The following is a 26834-nucleotide window of genomic DNA, read 5'->3' on the forward strand; positions in this document are numbered from 1 at the left end:
CTCTTCTCTTTCATTGATCTATTTCCTCTGTCTTTGTAGTCATACCACATTGTATTAGTATAGTTTTATAATATGTCTTAATATGTGGTGATGTATTTCCAGTTTTGTTATTCTTCAATATTACCTTTGCTGTTCTTAGTCCTTGCAATTTCCAAACACATTTTAGAATCAGCATGTTGATGTTCACAAAAGTATCTGCTGCAGTTTTTATTAGGATTACATCGAATCTCTGGATCTGTGCTGTCCAGTATGGTAAACACTAGCCACATGTTACTAATGAGTACTTAAAATAATATAGCTAGTCCAGATTCAGTTGTACTGTAAACGTAAAATATACACTGGGCCCAAGACTTAGTATGCCCCAGGAGTAAAACATTTCATTAATATATTTCTTAATTCCATATTAAAATGATAATACTTTGGATGTATTCGATTAAATAGAATATATTAGCAAAAGTAATTTCACCTGTTTCTTTTTTTTTCGTGCGACTGCTAGAAAATTTTTACGTTAATGTATGGGGGTCTCATTTTATTTCCATTGGACATTGTTGTTTTAGATTGGTTTAGGGAGAAGTGACATCTTTCGAATATTGAGTCTGCAAGAACATTATATATCCACCACTTACTTGGATCTTTAATCTCTTTCAGAAATGTCATAAATCATAGTTTTCAGTGTCTTGCACATCTTTAATTAAACTTATTCCTAGATAACTGATGTATATATTTTTTTAATGCTTATTTTTTGAGAGAGAGAGACAGAATGTGAGCAGGGGAGGGGCAAAGAGAGAGGGAGACAACAGAATCCGAAGCAGGCTCCAGGCTCTGAGCTGTCCGCACAGTGCCCGACGCGGGGCTTGAACTCACAAGCTGTGAGATCATGACCTGAGCCGAAGTCAGACACTTAACCAACTGAGCCACCCAGGCACCCCGATAACTGAGATTTTTTTTAATTAATGGAATTCTTCTTGAAATTTCATTTTGTTACTAATACAGAGAAATTTAATAGATTTTTCTGTATTGACCCTTGTATTCAGCAGTGTTGCCGAGTTTCCATGTTGATTCTAGCATATATTAGTGGACTCTTGGATTTTCCATACACACAATCAAATCCTCTGTGAATAATGACCATTTGACTTTCTCCCTCTCAATTCTTAGGTCTCTTCTTTTTCTTAACCTTGTGCTAGCTAGATCTTCCACTATAATGTTGGTTGAATAAAAGGATTGACAACAAGTAGTCTTATTTCTAGTCGTTGAGTAAATAGAGCTTTTAATAATTTACCATTATTATGTTTACTGTAGGTTTTTTGGTAGATAATCTTTATCAAATTAATGAAATTCCTCTCTATTCTTGTTGTTAGACTTTTTTTTTTTTTTTTTTTTTTTTTTTAATTTTTTTTTTTAACGTTTATTTATTTTTTGGGGACAGAGAGAGACAGAGCATGAACGGGGGAGGGGCAGAGAGAGAGGGAGACACAGAATCAGAAACAGGCTCCAGGCTCTGAGCCATCAGCCCAGAGCCCGACGCGGGGCTCGAACTCACGGACCGCGAGATCGTGACCTGGCTGAAGTCGGACGCTTAACCGACTACGCCACCCAGGCGCCCCCTTGTTGTTAGACTTTTAATAAGTAAGATGCATCAAGGATTTATTTAACTCAGTAATGAGGAAAATAGGATGGTGAAATTGATCAAGAGAAAAAGAAAGACAGGTTAATACAGTAATGTGAAAGGCAGGAAAAAAACCCTGAAAGTTGCTAGAATAAACTGGTTAATGTACTACAGGGCTCCAAAGCATAATCTTGCGGATTATCTTTGTGTTTCTGTAGGACACTGGTGATTGTTAATCATGAATGAATGTTGTCTTATGATCTTTTTAATATCTACATGGTCTTTGGTGGTGTTCATTTTCCACTTACAATATCGGTAGTAATTTTTTTTCTTGGTCAGTCTTCCTAGGGATTTATCAAATTTTTTTTTCTTTCTTTCTTTTTTTTTCCCAAAAAGCCAGCTTTTGCTTTGTTGATCTCATTTATTTTGGTTTATTGATTGATTGTATGCACTGCCTCAACAGTGTGTGTAAGTGTTGTTTTGTTTTTTTTTAAGTCAAATAGGTTTTCTCAGCAGGGTTGCAGTTGATACTATGTAAGGAAAATGTCTTACATCCTTTATGTATAGAATTATGATTCTAAACAGGTTTACTGTCTGACAGATTATGAATAATAACAATGAAAACTGAAAAGTGAAGTGCATCACATTGCATATAGTAAGCAGTAATCTTTTGGGTCTGTGAACGTGGTCTACTAAATAACAGTTGTTTAGTTACCCAGCTTTTCTATCTAAACACTTTAGATGAATTTTCCATAATAAAGTAGGTTAATTAGTAAAATCATAACATCTTCTATTAATAATGTAACTTCATTTGTAAATATAAACATTACAGAGAGAGAGCATGAGTGGGGGAGAGGGGCAGAGGGAGAGAGAAAGAATCTTAAGCAGGCTCCATGAGCCAAAATCAAGAGTCGGACATGGGGCGCCTGGGTGGCTCAGCGGGTCAGTGTCCAACTTCGGCTCAGGTCATGATGTTGCACAGTTGGTGGGTTCAAGCCACACGTCAGGCTCTGTTCTGACACCTGAGAACCTGGAACCTGCTTTGGATTTTGTGTCTCCCTCTCTGTCTGCCCCTTCCTCGCTCTCTCTCTCTCTCTCTCTCTCTCTCTCAAAAATAAGTAAACCAAAAAAAAAAATTCGGATGGTCAACCACTGAGCCAGCCAGGTGCCCCAACATTACATTTTTTCAAACATTGTATTTTAGAGTCCTCCTAGAACCTAGTTAGGCCATACTATTTTATCAGCAATATGACACTGCAAAAAGTAAGCTAATTTTGGAATCAAAGATAATTTATCTTTGAAGTTAAGCTGTGTCACTCCATGAGATCTTTTGTAAATTACTTAGCCTCCCTAAACTCTGAAGCTCCGGTTTCTCCATTTATAAACCAAACATAATAAAGCCTACTTCATAGTGATGTGGGAAAGATTAAGTAAGACATAAGGCCTTTGGCACATATCCAGCATTCAATAAATAATAACTTTTTTTTATTTCTAATAAAAATTAGGATCCTCACTATTAAGGAACTTTATTTAGAATTATTTTAGTTACTGTTATGTGATTATATTCTTATATTATTTGTTTGATTATAAACTACATATAATTGTACTAAATTAGTACATTATAAAAATACATAACATAGAGAAATTTCTCCAAAGTCCCATAGTCTATATCACTGTAAATTTGTTATACACTTCAACTTTCTAAATATATTTCAGCTTTTATGTGCACAAACTAATGTATTGTTTTTTAATAGGATCATTTAGTACTATATTCTGAGGTTTTGTTTGCATCTTACTTTTTTTTTTTTTTTCCTTTTACTTAACCAATTATCCTGGATGTCTTTCTTTGTCAGGTATAAACTTATCTCATTCTTTTTAACAGCTGTATAATACATTAGGGTGGGGCGGGGGTAAGCTCTTCTTAGTAGGTCATATCAAGATATGAAAACAAGCTATTGTATTGGTGCCTCAGTGGGTTGAGCACCTAACTCTTGATTTCAGCTCAGATCATGATCCCAGGGTTGTGGGATCAAGCTCCTCGTTGAGCTTTGTGCTGAATGTGGAGCCTGCTTAAGATTGTCTTCTCTCTCAGATGTGTGTGGTGTGTGTGTGTACGTACACACACACACACACACACACACACACACACACACACACACACACACACACAATGGAGTATTACTCGGCAATCAAAAAGAACGAAATTTTGCCATTTGCAACTACATGGATGGAACTAGAGGGTATTATGCTAAGCAAAATTAGTCAGAGAAAGACAAACATCATATGACCTCACTCATATGAGGAATTTAAGACACAGAACAGATGAACACAAGGAAGGGAAGCAAAAATAATATAAAAACAGGGAGGGGGACAAAACATAAGAGACTCTTAAATATGGAGAACAGAGAGAGGGTAATTAGAGGGGGTTGTGGGAGGGGGATGGGCTAAATGGGTAAGGGGCATTAAGGAATCTACTCCTGAAATCATTGTTGCACTATATGCTAACTGACTTGGATGTAAATAAAAAAATAAAAGAAAATAAATAAATAAATTTAAAAAAAGATTCTCTTCTTTCTCCTTCTGCCCCTTTCCCCTGCTTTTATGCATGCACATGCTCTATCTCAAAAAAATAATAAAGCAAATTTTTTTTAAAAAGCTAGCTATGTGAAGTTTGCATTTGGAGGAGAACTAAAGGAGACAGAGAAGCCAAAAAAATTGTTTTAAATATAGGTAGGACAAAAAGTTTATAGACAATAGAAACAGGAGTTATCATTGAAAATGAATAATATTTATAAACAGCAAGACCCTCTGTAAGTACAGAAAACCAATAATGATGACTCAGAAAAGAGATCTTTATTTTAGATAGGGGGAGGCATAAAGCCACTTACATATACCAAGAGCCCCTGTATTCTCAGTATATCACTGTATATATATTTATGATAACACGAAAGCAGTATTAAAGTCCTAAAAATTTTTTTTAATGTTTATTTATTTTTGAGACAGAGAGAGACAGAGCATGAACAGGGGAGGGTCAGAGAGAGAGGAAGACACAGACTGTAAAGCAGGCTCCAGGCTCTGAGCTGTCAGCACAGAGCCCAACACGGGGCTTGAACTCACAAACTGTGAGATCATGACCTGAGCCGAAGTCAGAAGCTCAATCAACTGAGCCACCCAGGCACCCCAACAGTATAGTTCTAGTCACCTATGTTCTCACGGACTTGAGGAATATTGGAGATAGTACATGTAAAGGCACTTTGTAAAACATAAATGTGAATGTTGTGATTTTAGTAAATCACATTAGACTTAGAATAGCTATTCTTTTATTGTGTAATTTCAGAACTCATGTTGAGAAAATCTAGTATCTTATTCTTTTCACTTCGCAGAATCAGCCTAAGGACCAGAATTTATTATTTAAAATTTTTAAGTTTATTTATTTTGAGAGAGAGCAAGCACGAGCAGGGGAGATGGGGAGGAGGTTAGAGAACGAGTCCTGAGCAGGCTCCCCACTGTCAGCACAGAGCCTGATGCGGGGCTTGAACCCACGAACTGCGAAATCATGATCAGAGCCAAGACCAAAAGTCAGACACATAACTGACTGAGCCACCCAGGTGCTCCCAGAATTTATTTAAAATGTGAATTAGGGGCACTTGGGTGGCTCAGTCAGTTAAGCGTCTGACTCCAGCTTAAGTCATGATCTCGTGGTTCATGGGTTCGAGCCCTATGCAGGCTCTCTGCTGTCAGCTCAGAGCCGGCTTCAGATCCTCTGTCCCCCACTCTCTCTCCAAAGTAACTACACATTTTTGAAAATACATGAATTAGTGCTGTTAAAGAGATTTCTGTAAAAGTTACTGTATCATCATGCACTACACAGTGCCTTCTCAGTTATGTTTCAAGTAGTTTTTCATGTTCTTGATTATCTGGAATGTTACTGAAAGAAACATTGAGGAGTGTCTGGCAAAACTAGGGCCGGGTATGTATTAGTTTAAATGTTGATTTCCATCCGATGAAGAAGAGGATAAGCAAACCTCCTCCAGTCCTGGCTTGATTCCTTAAAGGATATTGAGATACTTGTTTTTGACCCTCTGCTAACAAAGAGTAAAAACTAAACATCTTTCTTCACCTATTTTATATTTTTCAGAGTCTATAAAAATCATCTGCTCTGACACAAATCAAATAACCCATCACTGTTTTGCTCTAGCATGGTGTTCTAGGAAATTCCTGCTTTCTCTGTGTTGTTACTTATAAAGACTTATTTCCTATGTGTGTATTTTTTTCCATCTGTAGTTTCTGGACGAAGACTTGAAAGTAGCTGGGAAATACAAAGGAAATGATTATAGCCAGTATTCTCCCTGGTCATGTGATACCATCGGCTCCTACATTGGCACCAAAGATGCAAAACCCAAAGATGTTGTGGCAGCAGGGAGTGTGGAAATGATGGTATGTGTAGTAACTAAGCCGTAGTTAATGCAAATCAGGATACACCAAATATGTCTGTGTAGTTAATAGTGTAGACACAAATAATTGAGCTTTACTTAAGAATTGCAAGGCCATATTCTATATTATGTGATTGAATTAGGTTTAAACTATAGGGGTTTTATGTTTGTTTTTTCAGGTATAAAAATTAATCTATTGCACATCTGGATAGACAAAGGAGAGCATTTTAGTATATTTCTGTGCAGCCAACAATGAACCCAACAACTGTTCAGAAACAAAATTAAATTATCTTGCATAATTAATCAGGATCTTGGATTTCTTGTCTAAATAAATTATAACTCTCTTAAAACTCTGAAGTTTAAACAACAAAGTTGAATCTAGTGAACAATAGTATTTGAGTCAGAATTGCAGCTAATAAGCTTCGAGTGGACTGTGGTATATTGAAATGTGTTATACTTCTATTTTAATTTTTAATAAAAAATAATGTAACAACAGTATGTCTAATGCCCAAGCTTAACATACATAACTATCTGAATTGCTTCTTTATTTTTTAAAGAAATAAAACTTTGTAGAAATAGTGAGATCTTCCTGAATATACCTCCCTAATCTCCTTTTACTTCCTTCCTTCTTCCCTGGAGGTAACCTTTATCCTGATTTGAAAGTTACTCGTTTCATGGATACTTTCATACTATTCCTAAACAGTTTTGTATGTTTACAGACCTTATATTAATATATATGTCAGCTTGCGTTTTCATTCAATTTTTGTTTTTGAGATGTATCCAAATTTATAGGTCAAGTTCATTCATTTTAACTTTATATCAGATACCATTGTCTGGTAACTGGTATCATACAGTAAATATATATGCAAATCATTATTTGTTCCTTTTCCTGTTGATGGACATTTAGGCTAATTTTGATCTTTTACCGTACTGTTAAGTGTTACAATGAACATTTTTGTGTATTTCCTTGTGTACATACATTAGTTATGCTTAGAAGTGGTATTGCTATGTTGAAAGGTATGTCTGGGCTAATACTCTTAAGCCATGTGCCCCTAATTAACCTAACAGAAGTTGCCTAGGATATTATACAGGTTTTCATAGACAAATACTTGTCCAACTGGTTAAGAGACCAATTCTTAGTAATAGAAAAGTAAGACTTGGATGTTAATATCATAAATGAATGAAATGATATACATAGCATAAATATGATTAGATGCCAGCCAAAAAAGAGAGAAAGAAAGGCATTGGGTGGGGGTGGGACAGAAATTTTGAATCTTTTTATTTTTCTGTGGTGGGATTAAGGAAACATTATTTAGAAAACATCCTCTCTAGGGGCGCCTGGGTGGCTCAGTCGCTTGAGCATCCGACTTTGGCTCAGGTCATGATCCCATGGCTGGTGGGTTCAAGCCCCGCGTCAGGCTCTGTGATGACAGCCTGGAACCTGCTTCAGATTCTGTCTATCTCTGCTCCTCCCCTGCTCGCTCTCTCTCTCTCTCTCTCTCTCTCTCTCTCTCAAAAATAAATAAACATTAAAAAGATAAAAAAGAAAACATCCTCTCTAAGAACAAGAGTGAGATGAGGTGGAGATAGACGGAAACCCTTGCTTTGTACCTGGCTTTCAGAAATAGTTATTATATTAAAGTAATAAAATTAGCAAAATAAAACTCATTTCCTTAAATCACTAAAGAATAAAAATGTTTGTCAGCCTAACCTAGATGTGATTGAAAATCTCCTAAATGGTAAAAGACAGTGTTTTTCAAGTGTGTATAAATTACCTTGGAGTCTAATTAGAGCCGATTAAAGTGCAGGTCCTAAATCGCTAATACTGGGGTGGGATCTGAGACTCTGCATTTCTAATGAGTTCCCATGTGTTGCTGCTGCTGCTGCTGCTGTTGGTCCTCGAACTGTAGTTTGAGTAGCAAAGATCTAGCAGTTGAATTTCCGTTTCAGTTTATCTTGGTAATTCCTTCTTTCTAACTGGAATCCCTTTGAAACATCTGTTGTTGACACTTAAATTTTTAAGTGGTGGTTTTCTAACTATTGAGTTTTGAAATTGGGTCGTCATGGGCCTTTTTTTTTTTTTAAAGAAATGAGTTTGAATAACTATAAATGTGAGAGTACATTACATATAGTAAGAGGCAAATATTTGTCATAAAATTCTATCTATATATTAGAATGTGTATATGTACTGAGTCATGATGTAAAATATATTTCTTATTGTGGGGAGTGAGCAAAGGTTTAAAAAGCAGTGTTTACTATGATAAGCAAAGTACTTTAGTCCTACTAGTAAGAAAGTTATACTTTTTTTTTTTTTTAACCTTATCACATATCTGGAAGAAGTAATGTTAGAGATCTAAGTGTGGGGTGGATTTCTCATTTTACTTTTTATCAGAACGTGGAGAGTAAAGGAATGAGAGACCAGCGACTGGATCTTCAAAGAAGAGCAGCAGAAACCAGTGATGATGACCTTATCCCTTTCGGAGACCGACCAACCGTTTCTCGGTTTGGTGCCATCTCTCGAACCTCCAAAACAATATATCAGGGTGCTGGTCCAATGCAGGCTATGGCACCTCAGGGAGCTCCCACAAAACCGATGAACATCTCAGGTAAGAATCATAGTTAAACTGATTTAGGGGCTTCATATTCATGACTTTTCAGCACCATCCCGACTCCCTACTTTCAGCACTGATCCCTACGATCAGTGCTGTCCGTAATCTTCCAAGACACTAGTCTTTTAAACTTTTCCATGGAATTATCCCTGCAGAAAGTAATTATAACTAGAGAATTCTAAGGGTACAGATGAGCAGGTCTGGTATGTGAAGATTGCCATTGTTGTTGTTGTTTATTAGCTTCATTGCTATTATTAAAATAATACATTTTCATTTTTAAACATTGAAAACAGTTACAAGCACTGATATCGTTCAGTGGGGGAAAAAAACATCAGTACCCTCTCGTCACATTGGTAGACATCTTTCCAGAGAGCCATGTACACAAAATGCCTATGCCTTCTAGATTATGGCTTCCTTAAAAGAATCAAACCTCTGAATTGCATCATACCGCACTACATTATTCTCTTGTAGATTATAGTCCATATGGAACCCACAGTGGCTGGGGAGGTTCTCCATATTCACCTCATCAAAACATACCTTCTCAGGGACACTTCAGTGAGAGGTATGAGTCATTCTTTTTGCTTCTACAAACATTTAAAATTATTCAGCTTTTCTTATTTGTTTTACTTGTCAGTAATTTTTATTTACTTACTTACTCATTTATTTATTTTTAAATGCTCATTTTTGAGAGAGAGCATGACCAGGGGAGGAACAGAGAGAGAGGATCCAAAGCATGCTCTGTGCTGACAGCACAGAGCCTGATGCGGGGCTCAAACTCATGAGCTGCAAGATGATGACCTGAACCAAAATCGGACATTCAACCGACTGAGCCACCCAGGCGCCCTGTCAATAATTTTTATATTTTTCATAGTGAAGTAACAGATTTTTATGTCAGAACAGTAGTAGACCAAACCTAGGGGGCTTGTTTGTTTGTTTTCTCTCTTTTAATTTTTTTTCAATTGAAATATAGTTGACACAAAATGTTACGTTAGTTCAATAATATATTTTTAATAAAATTTAAAATTTATTCCACCCTTTCTTTTCCCATACAAGGGACAGAATGTCCATGTCAGAAGTAGCCAGTCATGGAAAACCCCTTCCATCTGCTGAGCGGGAACAGCTACGACTAGAATTGCAGCAACTAAACCATCAAATTAGTCAGCAGACCCAGCTACGTGGCTTAGAGGTACCAGACCACAGATATTTTTTCATTCCAGTTTTTGAAGGGTTCTCAAAGAGGTTTTAAAAGAAAGAACTTTTGAGGTACTCTGAACATAAAAACTTAAGGTCTGTTTCTTAAAGAGTTAGTATAGGTGTCCATTCTTCAAAGAATTTAAATACTTAAGACTTCAGTGTGGGACGGTGGGAAATTTAGAATTTCTATTCCATGAGAATAGAAAACAGGCCATCTAAAACTTCCCAACAGGAACTTATGTTCCCTGATGGCACATTTAAGGTATACAGTTTTTATCAACAAATGCCTTTAGCTTTACATTTGTTTTTATTATTTTTTAATTTATTAAAAAAATTTTTTTTAGATGTTCATTTAACTTTTGAGAGAGACACAGAGCGTGAGCAGGGGAGGGGAGAGCGAGAAGGAGACACAGATCGGAAGCAGGCTCCAGACTCCAAGCTGTCAGCACAGAGCCTGATTCACGGCTCGAACTCACGAACCACGAGATCATGACCTGAACCAACGTCGGACACTCAACCGACTGAGCCACCCAGGCGCCCCTAATTTATTTTTTTAAATGCTTATTTTGAGAGAGAGAGAGAGAGAGAGGGCACATGGGCACATGCATGTTCAACCAGGGAGGGGCAGGTAGAGAGAAAGGGAGAAAGAGAATCCCAAGCAGGCTCTGAGCTGTCAGCACAGACAGACCCCAATGCGGAGCTTGATCCTATGAACTGTGAGATCATGATCTGAGCTGAAATCAAGAGTCAGATGCTTAACCATCTGAGCCACCCAGGTGCCCCAACATTTGTTTTTAATTTCTCATATTTCTTAATTAAAAAAAAAAATCCGATTTCCTTTAATCCTCAGCATTTATGTACAAATATTTAAAAAGTAGAAGCTTAGTGGGGCGCCTGGTTGGTCACAGTTACGTGTCCAGCTCTTGGTTTCAACTTAGGTCATGATCTCATGGTTCGTGTGTTCCAGCCCCATGTTGGGTTCTGTAGTGACGGTGTGAAGCCTGTTTGGGATTCTCTGTCTCTACCCATCCCCCACTTGCGCTCTCATTCTCTTTCTCTCTCTCAAAATAAATAAACTTAAAAAAAAAAAAAGTAGAAGCTTAGAACTTGGACTTAAGCATAGCCTCTGTATAACAATTGTATCTTTCATTAATAGAGTTTTTTCAGTTTTAAGTTGACATATATCCTACTTGACCCTTACAGTATCTCTTGATAGGTCGGTTAGGGCAAGTGGTACAGTCCCCCCTCTTCTGGTTGAAAGATACGAGTTTCACAGAGGTTGAAATATGAACCAAAGTCTTCGTATCCAGTATTCTTCCTACCATGCTGCTTGACACTTAGAGAAAAAAATTGCTGAAAACAAAGAATTTTAAAAATCCTTTTAAGTGCCATGTAAAGAAGACTAGGTTTTGTTAATATTACCCTTTGCATGAGAGCATAATCTTTGAATTTAGTAAACTGAAGACTATATTCTGAAGACTGTATTCTGATAAATACATTTTCCCCATCTGGAGAGAAAAATAACTGTTAGAATATTAGTCTTTTGTTTCTACCAAGATCTTTAATAAGTAAGGCATCTCCTTAGAAATTAAAAAAAAAATTTAGGGGGAAATAAATTTTTAACTAATTCTATCTTAGACTCTCTTATTACCAAGACCAACAGGAGATTTTTTTTTTTTTTTTTTTTTGGAACCCATGTCTGGCTTGTGCTCTTATATAAGCAATAAGGTTTAGAATTTTTTTTAACTGTGTAATACTCATTTTCTGTCTTCATTTGCCATTGTTTTCTTTACATTGGTCCAGAACTTCTTGCTAATTCCTATTGTAAAAAAAGAGAATGCTGTGTTTATGTTTATCATCTTTAGTTGATTAACTTTTTTAAAGATTCAGACCATTAACTCTGTAAAGTGTTATTCCTTATCCTGATAATTTATGGCTTTTTGTCTTAATTGAAATTTGTAGACCAGTTTTCTGTTCCAAAAGAGTATCGGCAGCATTTGGAAGCTTGCCACATGTTTAACTCATTATGGTTAAAAATCCTTGCCATTACTGAGGTTTCACAGAAATAAATTGCAGGATTTACTTCAGAAAATTCCATTTAAAAAAGGGGGAAAGATGTACATTTGTACTTGACTTCTCTTTCAAATATTCTTTACTAAGTTTAAGTCCCCTATTTTTTCATTTTAAATTCAGATGGTACTCAAAGAGATAGTGCCTTACCATTGCATCATTTTTATTGCAAATATCTTAGTGAAAGGTATTTGAGGCAATGTTCTGGATTGGGCCTGGTCATTCTGTGCATGGTGTGAAATGTGTTGAGTTGTGTATGTGCTTGGCTTTATGCACTAGGCTGTTAGTAACAGGCTGGTGTTGCAGAGGGAGGTGAACACCCTGGCAGGCCAGTCCCAGCCACCACCACCACCACCACCTCCAAAATGGCCTGGAATGATTTCAAGTGAGCAGTTGAGCTTGGAACTGCACCAGGTGGAAAGGGAAATCGGGAAGAGAACCCGGGAACTGAGTATGGTGAGTGTTACGGTGGGAAAGGGTGGGGCCGGCTGGAGGGGCGGGGGTGTGACCAGAGAGCATCTGTGTAGTGCTGTCCCAGAACTCAAGCCTCTAGGCTCATCACCCCAGGGCACTCCAGTGAAGGATTAATACTCTGAATAAGTCTTATGAAGATGGGATGCCTCCTGGTTTTATTCATTCCTCTCATTCCCTTTTGGTTTGAGTATATTCTTTGCCTTAGGATTCTGCATTATGAAAAAACTTTCAGGGAAAAAGGTAGTTAATTGGAGGTTATTAAATTACTGTTAAACATACTGACTAGGGAAGCCGAGGGGTTGGTGTTTATGATTTTGCAATACCATTATGTTATAAAAATATGTATTTGCAAAAAAACATTCAGTTTTTATAGCCCTTTAGTTATTGCAGACCTGTTTTTTGTTATGAATGAAATACAGTCTACACATTCCTTCTTGAGGAGTTCTATCCATGGATGTGTTTGAGGTTTGCTTCCTAGCGCACCAATACTGATTTTAGTATATTGTCGAACCGTCCCCCCAGGTTGCATGGGTAATTATTGACTTTTGTTGCATAGTTTTCACATTCCTTCTAAGCAGATGAATAGGTGTTTTATTTTTCTGCTTTCAATAAGTATATTATAGGTAGTTATTATATTTTGGCTTATCTTTTCTAAGGCATCAGGTTTTCTCATTTCAGGCATTTTCCCCCTTGTTTTCTAGCTTTTTTAGTGAGTAGATGTACTCTGTTGTTAGGTATGTCTCTCAGACTGCCTGTTCCTTTGGTCATTTTATAAAGACTGAATATGATTTATGGATCATCAGTTTATATTATCTATATTTGATCTTCTTTCATTGGCATTATAAAATATAAGGTAATTAAATTTACTTCCTTCTTTTTCCAAGGAGAACCAGTGTTCTCTGGACATGAAAGGCAAATTGAATACAAGTAAGCAAGCAGAAAATGGACAACCAGAACCACAAAGTAAGGTTCCAGCTGAGGACCTTACATTGACATTCAGGTAAAGAAAGGGACATTTTCCGTAGTCTTATATTATTCAGTCCTGACAGAAGTGCTCTCATAAATATGATTTTAAAATGTCATTATTCTGTATACATTGAGAAAAGAATATTTTTGTAGAAGTTTAGTTATAAAACTTATTCTTACTTATTTTTATGAGTTTTAAAACTTATTTTAGAACAGATCAAAAATTGAATTTTCTGTTAATACCTAACAAATGAAATTTTCTGTTCCCATTTCCTTCTTTCTCCTGTATTATAATTTACTTAAAACCAACGTTCACATTTTGGTGTATACCTTTCCGGTCCTTTTAAAGCATGTGGATATTTAGCTTCTTTCAAATCCACCTTCCACCCTGTCCCTCCCTCCCTTTTTAATGTTTATTTATTTTGAGAGAGAGAGAGAACCAGCATGGGGGAGAGGCAGAGAGAGAGAGAGAGAGAGAGAGAGAGAGTATCTCAAGCAGGCTCCATGCTGTTAGCACAGAGCCCAACACGGGGCTTGAAACCACGAACTGTGAGATCATGACCTGAACCAAAACCAAGAGTGAGAAGGCTGAACCGACTGAGACCCCCAGGCGCCTCTCCTTCGGGTATTTTGGGGGCATTTGCTGCATAGTCCTGAGTTGTCTTCCTGGTGAGAATATAATAATCATTTCTAATCCCTGTTGCTTTCAAGCTTTGGTTTTAGCTATTTAAGTCCATGCACTGCCCTGGGTTCAAAATAATTTCTTATACTAGTAAGCCTGCTGAAGCAGGAGTCAGTACTTTTTCTTAAAGTCCAGATAGTAAATATTTAAAATTTTGAGTCTTATAGTATATGTGGAAACTCTCAGCTCTGCCATTGTAGTGTGAAAGCAGCCACAAACCATACATGAACAAATGGGCGGGTTGGGTTTCAGTAAAACTGTACTTAGAGGAACAGGCAGGTGGTTAGCCTTAGTTTGTCAGCCCCTGTACTAAAGCATGATACGGAGCTGTAAAAGTTTAAAAGCTAGTTGCATATTTTTCCATACTATTAAAAGAAAGGCCCTATTGGGGCACCTGGGTGGTTCAGTCTTAGTTAAGCTTCTGACTTCAGCTCGGGTCATGATCTCGCAGTTCGTGTGTTTGAGCCCCGCGTCAGGCTCTGTGCTGACAGCTCAGAGCCTGGAGCCTGCTTCGGATTCTGTGTCTCCCTCTCTTTCTGCCCCTCCCCTGCTCGCGCTCTGTCCCTCTCTCTCTCAAAAATAAATAAACATTAAAAAAATTTTTTAAAAAGGAAAGGCCCTGTTGATTTTATTCTACTAATCATTTTTGTCTCTCTCCTTAAAATTCTAACTTTTTTTTTTTTTTTAATGTTAACAGTGATGTACCAAATGGATCAGCTTTGACACAAGAGAATATCAGCCTCCTGTCAAACAAGACCAGCTCTCTGAACCTATCAGAGGACCCTGAGGGAGGAGGTGACAACAATGACTCCCAGAGATCGGGAGTTACTCCCAGTTCTGCTCCCTAAATGATGAAGAATCCTGCTTTTATCTTCTGCTCCTGATCAATTTGTGGGGTAGGGTAGGGAGAACAGATAACTTCTAAACATTTTCTCTGAGAGTGGTCAGAGAAATCCAGGAAAAGTACCGGAGGCAATGTGCACAAACACCACTACTAAAAACAAACCCTGCACATAGTTCACATTAATGCATTTTTTAATTTAAAAAAAAAAAGAAAAAGAAAAAGAAAATTAGCAGTATCTGCAAGCAATTCAGATTAAATTTGTTTTTGTTCTGTGAATGAACTTTATTTTAATAACTTTGGACGCCTTGGATCCAGGGCTTAAAAAAAAAAAGAAGATATTATATATACACTCTGTTTGATTAATTGTATGATCTTAATGAAGTAGGTTTTTCTTGTATTTTGGTATTATTACATACCCAGTGTATAATTCCTGACCCCCAATCCTTTCCAGCTTTGACAACCCCATAAATTAAAACACACAGAAAGCACCGGCCTGTCTGAGAATTCTGTGGTGCTTGAGAAACAAAGAGACAGTAGTAGACTACTTATTAGAAAATGTGCAGCAAACCAACTTTTCCAAGAGCCATTACTTGAAAGTCATAATTTTCTTTCCCTTTCTGGTTACTAGCTTGATGTGTGTTTTTTCATATGGCACTAAAACTTTCTGTTGTTCAGGAGGGTTTTGTTTCTATTTCAACTTTCCAGAGAGATAATTACCAATTAATTTTTGAAGTCCTTTTCCACATAATGGATCCTTGCATTCTCTTAATCAGAAAGCCAGGCCAGTGTTTTAGAATGATTAGATTTAAATGGAGATTGTTTTAAGAATGAACTGTAATTTATTAGTCCTGGGAGATACATGATTGGTATATTACCTGTATGGAGCTGCTGGTTAGAAATTCGGACCTGTGCTTTTTCAAATTTTAAACTTCTGCTAAAATCCTAGAGTGTTAAAAACAATAATAATAGGAAAATCAAGCATGTTTTAAAACCACAACACTTGAACTGAAAATGAACAGTCACATTATTTCAGTGGATGTTTTTGTTTTGTTTTACTGTCAAAACCCAAAAGTGTAAAATAAAATAAAAGTCCCTGGCTTTCAAATAGATATGGCAAGGACAGACTGCCAGGATCTTAAGGATGGTTTATGAATTGACTAGCTGTTGCTGTTCAGTATCCTTAGCACCAGTAGGTAATAAGTACCTAAAAGTCAGTTTTCAGAGACTTGACTTTACAATAGTGATGAGATTCTTTATGGAATTATTTAGTTCTGCTGCACATATTCTGATGCCATGTGTCTATACTGAACTAAAACCCTATAAAACATGTTTTGTGGGGATTATTTGATACAGTCACCCTCCCCATCCCTCTGTTTGCCTGATTTTTAAAAAGTTCCCTTCTGGATTATACTACTAAAACAGAAAGCACTGGTTATGTAATAAGTTACTGCATTGCTTTGGTTGGGTAAAAGCAAGAGTTTGTATTTTTCTTGTTTCTTATTTTCTTAACCCTTAACTCCTGCTGAGGTCATAACAACCTCAGTGTAAGCTCTGTGTCCATCATACTGTTAACTGAAACAAATGGGGGAGGGGGGAGGGAAATACAGTCCTGCCATTGCCTACCAGTAGGAGAGTCCAAACAGAACACTCTTTTGAGTAGCAATTATTTAATTTGCCCAGTCAAGGCACCGTGTTTATATACTATTTCACATTGAATTTGATTATGCCCTACAGACCTGGCTGGTCAAGGATTTGATATACACATATTGGCTTGGGATTCGAGCTTTCTTTTTTATTTAAATAAAAATTTATATATATTATATATATATATACATATATACATAGCTATATCTGTATATATATTGGGTATGTTTTAAGGATTTTTTCGCATGAGCGCAGCTGTTGCGATAAAATGACTGATTGGGAGGTAGAAGCACTGAATGAAGATGAGGCATTTCTGCATTTGATATCCATAGTTTCCTTCAAAAAAAAATACACTTGCTTTTTTTGCTTTTTTGTTTGTTTTCTCTTTTGCTTAAAACCCTCTTACACATAAGTGCTTATTTTTTGGGAGAAGGAGAGAAACTGTGTGTGTCTGACAGAGTCCCAAGATTTTTCATTTCTTTGTATAACCATAAAAGGCAACATTCTTGGCCTCCAACCTTCTGTAGGCAGATTTGGGCAGGTTGTATTTCTCCTTTGGACATGTTAGATAATTCCTAAGTTTTAGAAGCAGTTGGTTTATTTGGAACTCAGTGAGTCTGGCACTGGAAGGGAATTTATGAGTATTGATTTTGTTGAGGTTCAGAATAAAAGTAAAAGTCCATTTTGGGTATCCATTGAAACATTTCATAACCCAACTTCTGTTCTTGTTTTTATATCCTTCAGATATACTTCTTGCTTTCACCATTTTGATTTTGTAAGCTAGGCAGGAATAGGCATTAACTTATATAGTATTCCTGCTCTGAATAAAACCTGAAAAGCCACTGTTTTCAGTTGACTCAAAATCATCTCTTTCACTTTTTAAGGTAATTTCATTGGGGGGGTGGGGGGCTTTGGGGGCCAGGGCAGATCTCTTAAATTGTAGCCTTAATTCTAGCTGCACCTCAGGAAGGGCCCCGCACACTCTGGAGGAAATCTGGTTGGGTAGAAAGACAGAAGAATGATCCCCTGCCCCATTGTGCCTATGACTTACCTGTTTTAAATTGGTCATTCTGCCTTATCTCATGGAAATTCTTAAAACTTTCCTGGTGTTCACAAACAGTTTTAGGAATTAAATAAAACCTCCAAAGTTTAGATTTTTTTTTTCTTTTCCTTTTCTCTGTGAAACACTTTGTGATAATGATGAGCCTGTAAGGGTATGTGGCCTATTTGGGCAAAACTGCTGGACTCTTTAACTGCTTTTTTGTCAAAACCTGCGAAAGGCACTGATTTTTTTTTTGTCTTATTTTAAAATGTCTGCCTTTAGAGAGAGTAAAGAGATTAAATGAGTCAGATAGGAAATACAGTTTTTATGCTTTCTACTTATTAAAATATTAATTTCTTCTGGAAATGACTTTTATTTGCTTTTCACTGAATTCAGAAGCAAGACTCTGACATCTCAGACGAACATGAGCAATTCTGAAAAGATTAAGGTAGGCGTATAGTAAGCATTGTGTTCACTCTTGTTTAGATTACAAAACTAGGATCTTAATTTTTTTAAAACCAGGATATTATTATAGCTAGGAATATAAAAGTACTTTGACTTATTTTTTTTCAAGGTATCTCTGGAAAAGCGTAGAACTAAGAATAAGGTATCTACATGCAGTTTCCTAACTTATATGTAGTTATTTTGCCTTACTTATAGATATTGTCACAAGATAAGTCCAATAGCCGCCCTGTCTTGGGTAATTTACAGAAGCTGAAGTGACCAAAGATCCATTCTTTGTTACTTTTGTAATCAAAAGAACAGTTAATTATAGCATAGGTTTCTAGTAATAGTATTCACATAAGACACTATTTCTAATGCCAGCTACAAATATTCACCTACTCAGAATGTATACAAAATTATTTGGTATGGCATTAATGTGGCTGATTCCCTTCTCTCATCTTATTTCCCTTCCCTTCTCCTGGTCTTTCTCTTGTATTTATTCTTTTGCCTAAAAGACATAGAATTGATATGATTCTCATTTGCTACCATGAATATGTAACTCCATCAGACTTTCCATAGGTCTTTAGGGTTGGAGCTCAAGGGTTTTTTTTTCCTGGCCCTTTTCTATCTTGCAAATTCCCCCTTGACTTACCCACTGCCCTCCCCAATCTGCAACAGTGACAGTTTGCTGCCTCAAAACAGAGCATTCAAATGAATTCGCTTAGCCAATAACTTCTGTGAAGTTGCCTTTTCTAATGGTGTTATTACTCAGTGATGCACAAATGTGGTATTTGCCCTACTGGTAGGCAAACAAAGGTCTGGTTAAGAATGGTAACCTGCTGTTTTCTTTAAAGGAGAGCCAAAGACTTGTGCTTTACTCTGTTTTGGTTTGGGGGGATATAGCCATTTTGATTGTGAAACCTTTTAGTATTTGTGAGTTGATTGTACTGTTAAGTAGATTTATCTAAGTTAACTGTTAAAGGTAGCTGGCCTTATAAAATGTAAAAGTAATGAAAATTCATTAGTTTCTCTAAACCAGTGAATGTCATCTTTTACAATATTGTGTGTAAGCAGTCCCCCTGTTTTTTGATATTATCTTGTCATTGTAGCATCTTGTGTGTTTTGGCTTTTCACTTGTGTCTGAAGGACAATCTGTATCACTATGGTCACGCTGTGGGACTGGGTAAAAAAATTCATGAGCATGTGACTGGTGAGAAATAAACTATAGTCACTGCATGTGAGATTATATTCAGATTTGGAGAAACACAGATTCTTTTCACTAAAAAGTATTTGATTGCTATTAAATCCAAGTGGTGATAGATAGGGATCTTACCATCTTTTTTCCACTTTCTTTCTGCTCATTTTAAAAAATTGAGTAAAGGTTTCATATGTAAAATCTACCTGTAAAAAAGTACCTGTAATGACCTATATTTTATTAAAAAGAAAGACCTGGTTACGTTTTAAGAGAAATTAATAATCTGCCTGGAAATTAACTGCAGCCTTTACTTAGATTTATACCCTGAAAGAGCCTGATTGTGTTTATTTTTTAGTTGGTGTTACATGGTTATAGTGTTGCAAGATGATCTGTTCCCGGAAAAATCAGCCTGTCCTTAAAATTTTTAGCAACTAAACTAAAGCAAATTTCCCTTCCGACATTAGGGAGTGGACACATAAGCAGTTTGCTGGTCTTATCGCTGTACTTGTATTGCTGTTCCTTCTTCATACCGTTCTACCTTGGACAACTATGACTTTTCTGTTTATTTGTTGCTTCAGCTCAGCTTTATGAAATTTTCCTGCTGAAATTACTTATGGGGAGTTATAGGTGAATTGCAGTTAATATATTTTTTAATTCTTAATTCAACTTTTCTGAGCCATTTGAAAAAGAAAGCTGTTTTTGGCAAGGTACTATTATAGTAAATGCCAACTTAAGATTTGGGTTTTAAAATGTTATTGCTTTGACTGCTAAAGATGTTTTCATATATAAAAGATTCTAATTTGATAAGTAATACTAGTTATAATGTTAATAAAGAATAGGACACTGCCACCACCAGGAAGAAGTTACACCTTTTAATAATAAATGTGTTCCCAATAGGTGGATTTTCAATACTGCACTGAACAAAGTAGGTAAAGAGTCCTTTGAAATCCTATTGTGGTAAAAGGACTTAACCTCACCACTGGAATCCTTGTTTTCAGAGCCTCCCAATTTTCAGGCAAACACTGAATTTCCTTTAAATTTGTTTCCTGAACAAAACATCCCTAGAGTAATAACCTTTATTTTCACAAGAAAATAAGACACAATAACCCAAGAGACAGAAGTTAAACCTCAATATAATACTGTGCCCAAAAATGTGTATGTAGAAAAGTAAAATCCTGTGGAGTTAGTCTATCTACTAGATAAGGTGACTTATTTTCTCGTATTGAGGTCTCTCTGTTTCTGGTTGTTTCTGTTTTGTTTTGTTGTCTTTAACGCTTAGGCAGACAGAGCTCACAAGTCTTTGGCATCCTCTTTAGCTTGTACGCTCAGAGTCATCTTATAACTGGAAACTGTCAGGCAGGCCCTGCTCCCACCCCAGCCACTGCATAAAAGGGCCAAGGAAAGGATGGGATGAACTATTGGATAATTAGTTGCCTGCTTGTGGCTGGTCTTTGGTTTGGGGGGTTTTTGCCTGTTTTTTTTTAAATCACCATTTATTAGTGTAATCTCTCTTCAGTGATTGGCTGCCATTCTTACAATAATATCTAAACAACTCTGTAAAGTATTCCTCTAATTTAAGGTATTTTAAGCTTTTCTTTGTCATTTTTACATCCTCTGTTCACCTAAGGCACTGTCCTGAGAGCTATATTTTCCAGGTGTGTGGTTGCCTGCATTTTCTTTATCACCCCTCCAGACCTCCCACACACACTCCCACCTCCTCATCCTTTCTCCTCTTCTCACCTTCTGGAAATGAAAGGAACTTGGGTGGCGGGGGATTTTTTTTTTTTTTTTTTTTTTTTTTTTTTTTTCATTTTATTCACTGATCCAGGGGCTTCGTTGCTTACTTTATGATGATGTGACTTTTTGGAACAAGAGCAATGGAAAAAGTGAATTAAGATGATGAACAAAATCTTTTACCCACTTAAGCATTTTCCAGTTGTGAGATTCCTCTTTTTGTGTGCTCTCTTTCCCTTGTAACCCCTGCTACCCTTTTCCCCTAACTATGGTCAATTTGGTCTTTAGGCTCATACCAGTCTCCCCGAGACATTCTGCAGTCATTATCACCTTTTTGGGTGGATTTTATTTTGTTTTATTTTGTTTTTGTTTGTTTGTTTTTTTTTAAATAACTTTGTAACATTGATGCATATTTGCTTGGGATAGAGCTTGTGTAATTTACCAATCGTATTGATTGTATGTGATTGTGCCCTGCAGAGGTATATTTAACAAGACAAGAATAATCTAGATTAATAAAGGAGCCCATGAGATTTGAGTCAGGTTATAAATGACTATGAAATCACTTAGTTTTGGATAGTGAGACTTTATATCTCCTGTTCGTATAAATCAGTGCTAGACAAAATACCATTTTTTAAAAGTTCTCTTGCATTCCTGTTTTTTCCCTTGCCTCAGCTCCCTGTTTTTTCTTGCCCGCCTCCACCTACCTGTTCAGAAATAAAAATATTGAGTCTTAAAGTGACAGCTGATTTTTAAATTGGTAATGTTTGTGAAATTTAACTTTTTCCAAATGTTTTCAACTTTTTTTTTAAGTGAAGATAAATGGGTTGGAATTTCACAAGCTATGAATAATCCTTTAGCGTCTAGCAAACTGTGAAATCTTATTTGAAGACTTTATCTCTTGAAAGTTCTTTTGGAATAGGAAAAAGAACCCTGTTTGAAATGGACCATTTTCTTCTCTTTTTAATGTGTTTATATTTCCAGTTTTTAAAGAGCCTTCAAAACAAGTGAGGTGGAAATCCAGAGTAGTAGGAAGATGTTTAGGGCAGCAGAAATCTGGGTCTGAACAAGTACATGTTCATTTGTTGGGTTTTTAAGAGGATTAGGGCCATCTTTTTCAATTTTGTATTATTTGTGTGCATGTTGTTTATATCAAAGATGCCACATTTTGTTAAAACGCTGTTTCCTTTCTTTATAACCTTGGAAACTGACTCAGCCTCATGTTGCTCCTGAGTAGTATTAAAAGCTCCCATGAGATGCAGATAAAAGGGTTATTTTAACAAGTAGAAGGAGGTGATTCACCTTTTGGTTTGTAAATATATGAAAATGTCTACAAGGTCTTTATCTGCTTTCTGTCAGCATTTATATTAAATGATAAATTAATGAGGAGAAACGTGTAGTCTTTTTTGTAAATGAGTCTGTGCCATTTTCTTCTAACCTTGGGATTATCACACCTTTTAAATATTTTTTTAACGTGAAGAATAATTATGTAACACGCACAAGTAAACGCATACGTGCAGTAGCCAATTTTGTAGCGATACCACAGAAATTAGTCCAACCTTAATGATTATTTTTGAGAGAGAGCACAAGCAGGGGAGGGACGGGGGAAACAGAGGATTCAAAGCAGGCTCTGCAGTGACCACAGTGAGCTTGATGTGGGGCTCGAACTCACAAACTGTGAGATCATGACCTGAGCCAAAGTCAGGCACCCCAGTAAATGTCTTTTTTTTTTTTCTTTTAATATTAATTTTTTTGTAAACGTCCATACTTTAAGAGAAGAATACTACTCATGACCAGTGAAGGTTATTTACTCCTCCTACTAACAATTAGCAATTAGGTGTCCTTTGTTTGGTACCATACTTGACCTCAAAGGAAGGAACCGTAGTAAAAAAAAAAAAGTTCAGGGGTATGAAGGATGGTAACTACTGCAGCCATCCTTGAATGTTACAAAATCTAGAGAGAGAATTCCAGGACCAGCCCTGCCATCTTACCATTTACCTAGGCCTACCCTCCCCACAAGCAATTTTCTGACCCCTTACACTGAGACTCACGTAGATTAACAGGAGTTTGTTTTTTGTATGTATTAGCACGTCATTTACAGTATCCAGCTAATCTGTAATGATCAGTTAGTAAATCCTACTTTCCAACATGGTGGCCCATTGAGTACTTAATAATATGTCCAATACTGAGAAGGTAATGCTGCCTTTATCCTCAAGGAGCTTAGACTCCCAATTATGGAAGTTGACATGAATATAGTTTAAAAATTGGTAACGATCATCAACAAACCACTAAAATTACCAAAGTATTCAACCACAGTTGTCCTCGGAAGAGCAAGGAGCTGTGAGAATACACACAAAGAAGACTTAACCTCGCTTGGCTGGGTGGCAAAGGCTTTCCTGAGGAAGTTGCGTTGAAGGTAAGACTTTACGAATGGACAGAATGGCAGGTAATGCTGGAGACAAGAGAGTCCTAGTCAGAGAAAACAGGATGTGTGGATTTCTTCTTTCGAAAGAAGAATCTGTGCCCCTGAGACAAAGTGGTGGAGGCAAAAGTAGAGGGAGTGAACGGCATGAGAGGAGGCACAGCTGGGTCACAGAGGCCTGCAGACAATGCTGAAGTATTTGGGTTTTATTCTGGAAGGAAATCCAAGGAAAGGTTGCATGCAGGGGAATGAAGGGATTTGATTTGTGCCTCTTTACTCACATTCATTGGATAGCTTCTGTGTTGGTGCTTCTCGGACTTCACGTGCACACGCATTACCTGGTGCTCGTGTTAAAGTGCAGTTACGATTTCAGCAGGTCTGGAGTGGGGCTTGGGGTTATCTAATGTGCTCCCAGGTGATGCCGGTCCTGTTTGGCCAAGGACCACAGTTGTGAGTAGCAAGGTTCTATGTCACAGGCAATTTTAGAAGCAGAAAGACCCAGTTTCTGCAGTCAGACTTGGGGAGTGAATGAGTTGTAAGACATAATTAGCATGACCCGGGGACTGTTTCAAGGAAAATGCCTAGAGCTGGAGAAGCAAGGTGCTTCAGGAAAGTTTTTACATCTGAAGAGTTGATTTGTAAAGGTAGGAAAGGGATTCTAAGGTGAGCAAAGTGGGGAGCAGACGCTGCATCCCGGGAGCGTGTACACACCCCCGTGCGTATGAATGTGGCCTTGCAATGGGAGACAGCTAGGAAAGTTAGTTTGAGGCCAGGCCTTGAAAAGCTTTGCATACAATTCTGAGCCATTTGGATTTTATCTTTTAGCAAGTAAAAATTAGTAGAGATTTTAAGCCAGACTGTGATGTGATCGTTGTGATTTCAAGTGGCAGAGAACCCAGTTGTGAATCGGTTGCCGTCAGTAGAGTTAACAAGAACTAGTACGGGCTGGCCAGCACCAGGATGGGGAATGAAGAGGAGGGAGGAACTTCGCAGACAGTGTTTAATTGAGCCATAACTTGACAACACATGGTACAAGCATGACTGGCATTCTTAAACGCCCAAACAGGTGCCCCCAAAGTCAGTTGCTTCCCCTGCTTCCCCTGACCAAGCACTAGGTCTAGGTCTATTCCTATATCACCAGCTTAAAGGGGGGGGGGGGGGGGATTACCTTTGCAATATCAAAGCTCTTCAAAATAGTTTCAAGGAAAACCTACAGTCATCTCAATTTATCATCACCTTATCCTCGCAAATCTAAAACATTCAGGCTATTATGATCTAAAAGGTGCCCTCTGATTTTCCTTCGGCCCGAAGCCTGCCCTCCTCATCATCTAACTGATTGGGCTTTTCGTTACCCTGACAAGCTAGGGAAACTGCTGAACTCTGGGACAGACCTAGGCCGTGATGCAGGTGGCCTTTCCAGAGTGGGCCGGCCTGTTGGCTGTAACTGAACCGCTCGGGCTTTCCCTTCAGCACCATTCCCTGGTTAGCTGAACTTCGGTAGGGACACAAGATGTGATTCCGTTCCATGTGGGAACAGCCTGTGCCCAACCAGCATCTGTCGCTTTTTAGCACTAGCCATCAGGAAAGGGTCTGAAACCCACTGTGTGTGTCCTGATGGAATAAAAGCTACCAAGCCACATTCATCCCTAGACCCTCATTTCCACCTCACCCCTCAAATGGATTTGGATAGATTTGCTAAAGCAGCCCTTGGCAGAGGTGGGTAAGAGATGTCAGTCACATGATTGACCTGTACTTACCAAAACACACACCCTTGGCCTTAGCTTTACTGTCAGTTTCTTCCTGCTGCTTCTGGGTTTGTCCAACCCACCCCCTTTCTCCAGAGAACTTTCCCCCATACCTCTTCCTCTGCTCTCTTGCCTTTTCCTCTTCTCTATTTTTCTTTCCCCACCTACAACTTCCGGAACTGAAGTAAGACAATGAACTTTAACTCCATGTGACTCTCCCACGAATACCCTCACCCAGTATTTCTGAGTTTACACAAGGTGTCAGTTCTGCTGGATAATTAAGCATTTTTAATAACCTTTACAGTTAAAGTATTTTTCTGTCAATAAGTAGACAAAACTACTCTGAACCTGGGTTTCTTCAAACTCAAATATTTATTTGAGTAGCTGGTACATTGAAGACCCAGTGGCATGTGCACTGGGCATGTTCAATAAATATTTGTTGCTTTGATTTGGTGTCCCTGAAACTAAAGCTGAACTTTCTAACAGTTGTGAGAACTTGAGCAAATTCCAATGAGATGCTTTGAGAATCTTACCTAAAAACTGCCAAATGATAATGCAGGATTATTTTGATGAACTTTATTTCACCCTTTGTTAAAATAGCATACTAGAAACTAGAAACCCGGGGGAGTTGGAGATGGCTCTGTTTTTCCAAAAATGGAAAGATGTTTTGCCAAATTTCCATGGAAGAGTTAAACTGTGAGTTACTCAGTAACCGACGGCAGGAGCTCAGCTCTACTGTTTGCTCTCCACCAAGGTCTTACTCTTGGAGCCAAAGGGAAGAGTAAAACAGGGCGGGGACATGAGAGAATGAACAGCGAGGATCAGCTAATTACCTGCTCAGGAGCTGCTTCTGAGCCTAAAGGCAAGGCTAGGGAAAGGGGAATTTGTTCATTTTGTTACTGAACTTGAAGGCAGCATTCACATTTTTTTAAGTGTGTTATTTTGAGAGAATGTGCACAAGTGGGGCAGGAGCAGAGAGAGGGAGATAGGATCCAAAGCAGGCTCCACCCTGTCAGTGCAGAGCCTGGTGCGAGGCTCAAACTCCTGAACCATAAACCATGAGATCACAACCTGAGCCGAAGTCCAACACTTAACCGACTGAGCCATCCAGGTGCCCCTGAACTTTAAGGGAGTGTTTAAAAAAAGAGAGGGTGACTGAATGCTATATTCTTTCCTCTCTGTGGCCCCTAACACAGCAAAGCACAGAGAGGCCCTGGTTACCACTTGGAAAATGAAGTCTGCCTCCAATTGCAGAAATGGTTAGAAGTTACCAGGAAAATTTTGATTTAAACATATTTGTATATATCTAAATATAAACAATTGTTAAAACATGACAGAATATTGACGATTCTGTGGGTGGGAGGGGGAAACCCAGATTTGTTTGCCCAACTTTTTTTCCCTTTCCTCATCAAACCAGTCTGAGATGAACTAAGAGGAAAGGGGTTTCGGGGTCATGAAAATCTAGACAGTAAAAAGGCAAGGGGTGCTCTATGAGACCCAGCGACTACGCTGATGTTAAAGACACCCAAGACCAATTGAAAATCTCGTTTGAGGGGGCGCCTGACTTCAGCTCAGGTCACGATCTCACGGCCTGTGGGTTCGAGCCCTGCATTTGGGCTCTGCTGACAGCTCAGAGCCTGGAGCCTGCTTCGGATTTTGTGTGTGTGTGTGTCTCTCTCTCTGCCTCTCCCCAGCTTGTGCTTTCTCTTGATAATAAATTTTTAAAAATTGTG

The 26834-nt window shown here is 37.8% G+C and overlaps 1 protein-coding gene across 3 annotated transcripts in view; it reads left to right on the forward strand.

Annotated features, from left to right (window-relative positions):
* Nucleotides 1-22327, forward strand: part of RC3H1 (ring finger and CCCH-type domains 1) — an 87236-nt gene extending 64909 nt beyond the window's left edge. For 2 of the 3 annotated variants that reach the window (XM_086693712.1, XM_086693714.1), the window contains exons 14-20: nucleotides 5891-6043; nucleotides 8432-8645; nucleotides 9120-9210; nucleotides 9702-9834; nucleotides 12192-12368; nucleotides 13271-13386; nucleotides 14732-22327. In XM_086693712.1, coding sequence (XP_086549838.1) covers nucleotides 5891-6043; nucleotides 8432-8645; nucleotides 9120-9210; nucleotides 9702-9834; nucleotides 12192-12368; nucleotides 13271-13386; nucleotides 14732-14882 — 1035 coding nt within the window. In that variant the 3' untranslated portion in view covers nucleotides 14883-22327. The remainder of the gene's footprint in view (nucleotides 1-5890; nucleotides 6044-8431; nucleotides 8646-9119; nucleotides 9211-9701; nucleotides 9835-12191; nucleotides 12369-13270; nucleotides 13387-14731) is intronic. The other variant, XM_086693715.1, reaches the window with a different exon arrangement.
* Nucleotides 22328-26834: the final 4507 nt, after the last annotated feature.

This window comes from Puma concolor, chromosome E4 (assembly GCF_028749965.1).
Source record: "Puma concolor isolate L17-30 chromosome E4, mPumCon1.1.hap2, whole genome shotgun sequence".
Classification (NCBI taxonomy): Eukaryota; Metazoa; Chordata; class Mammalia; order Carnivora; family Felidae; genus Puma; species Puma concolor.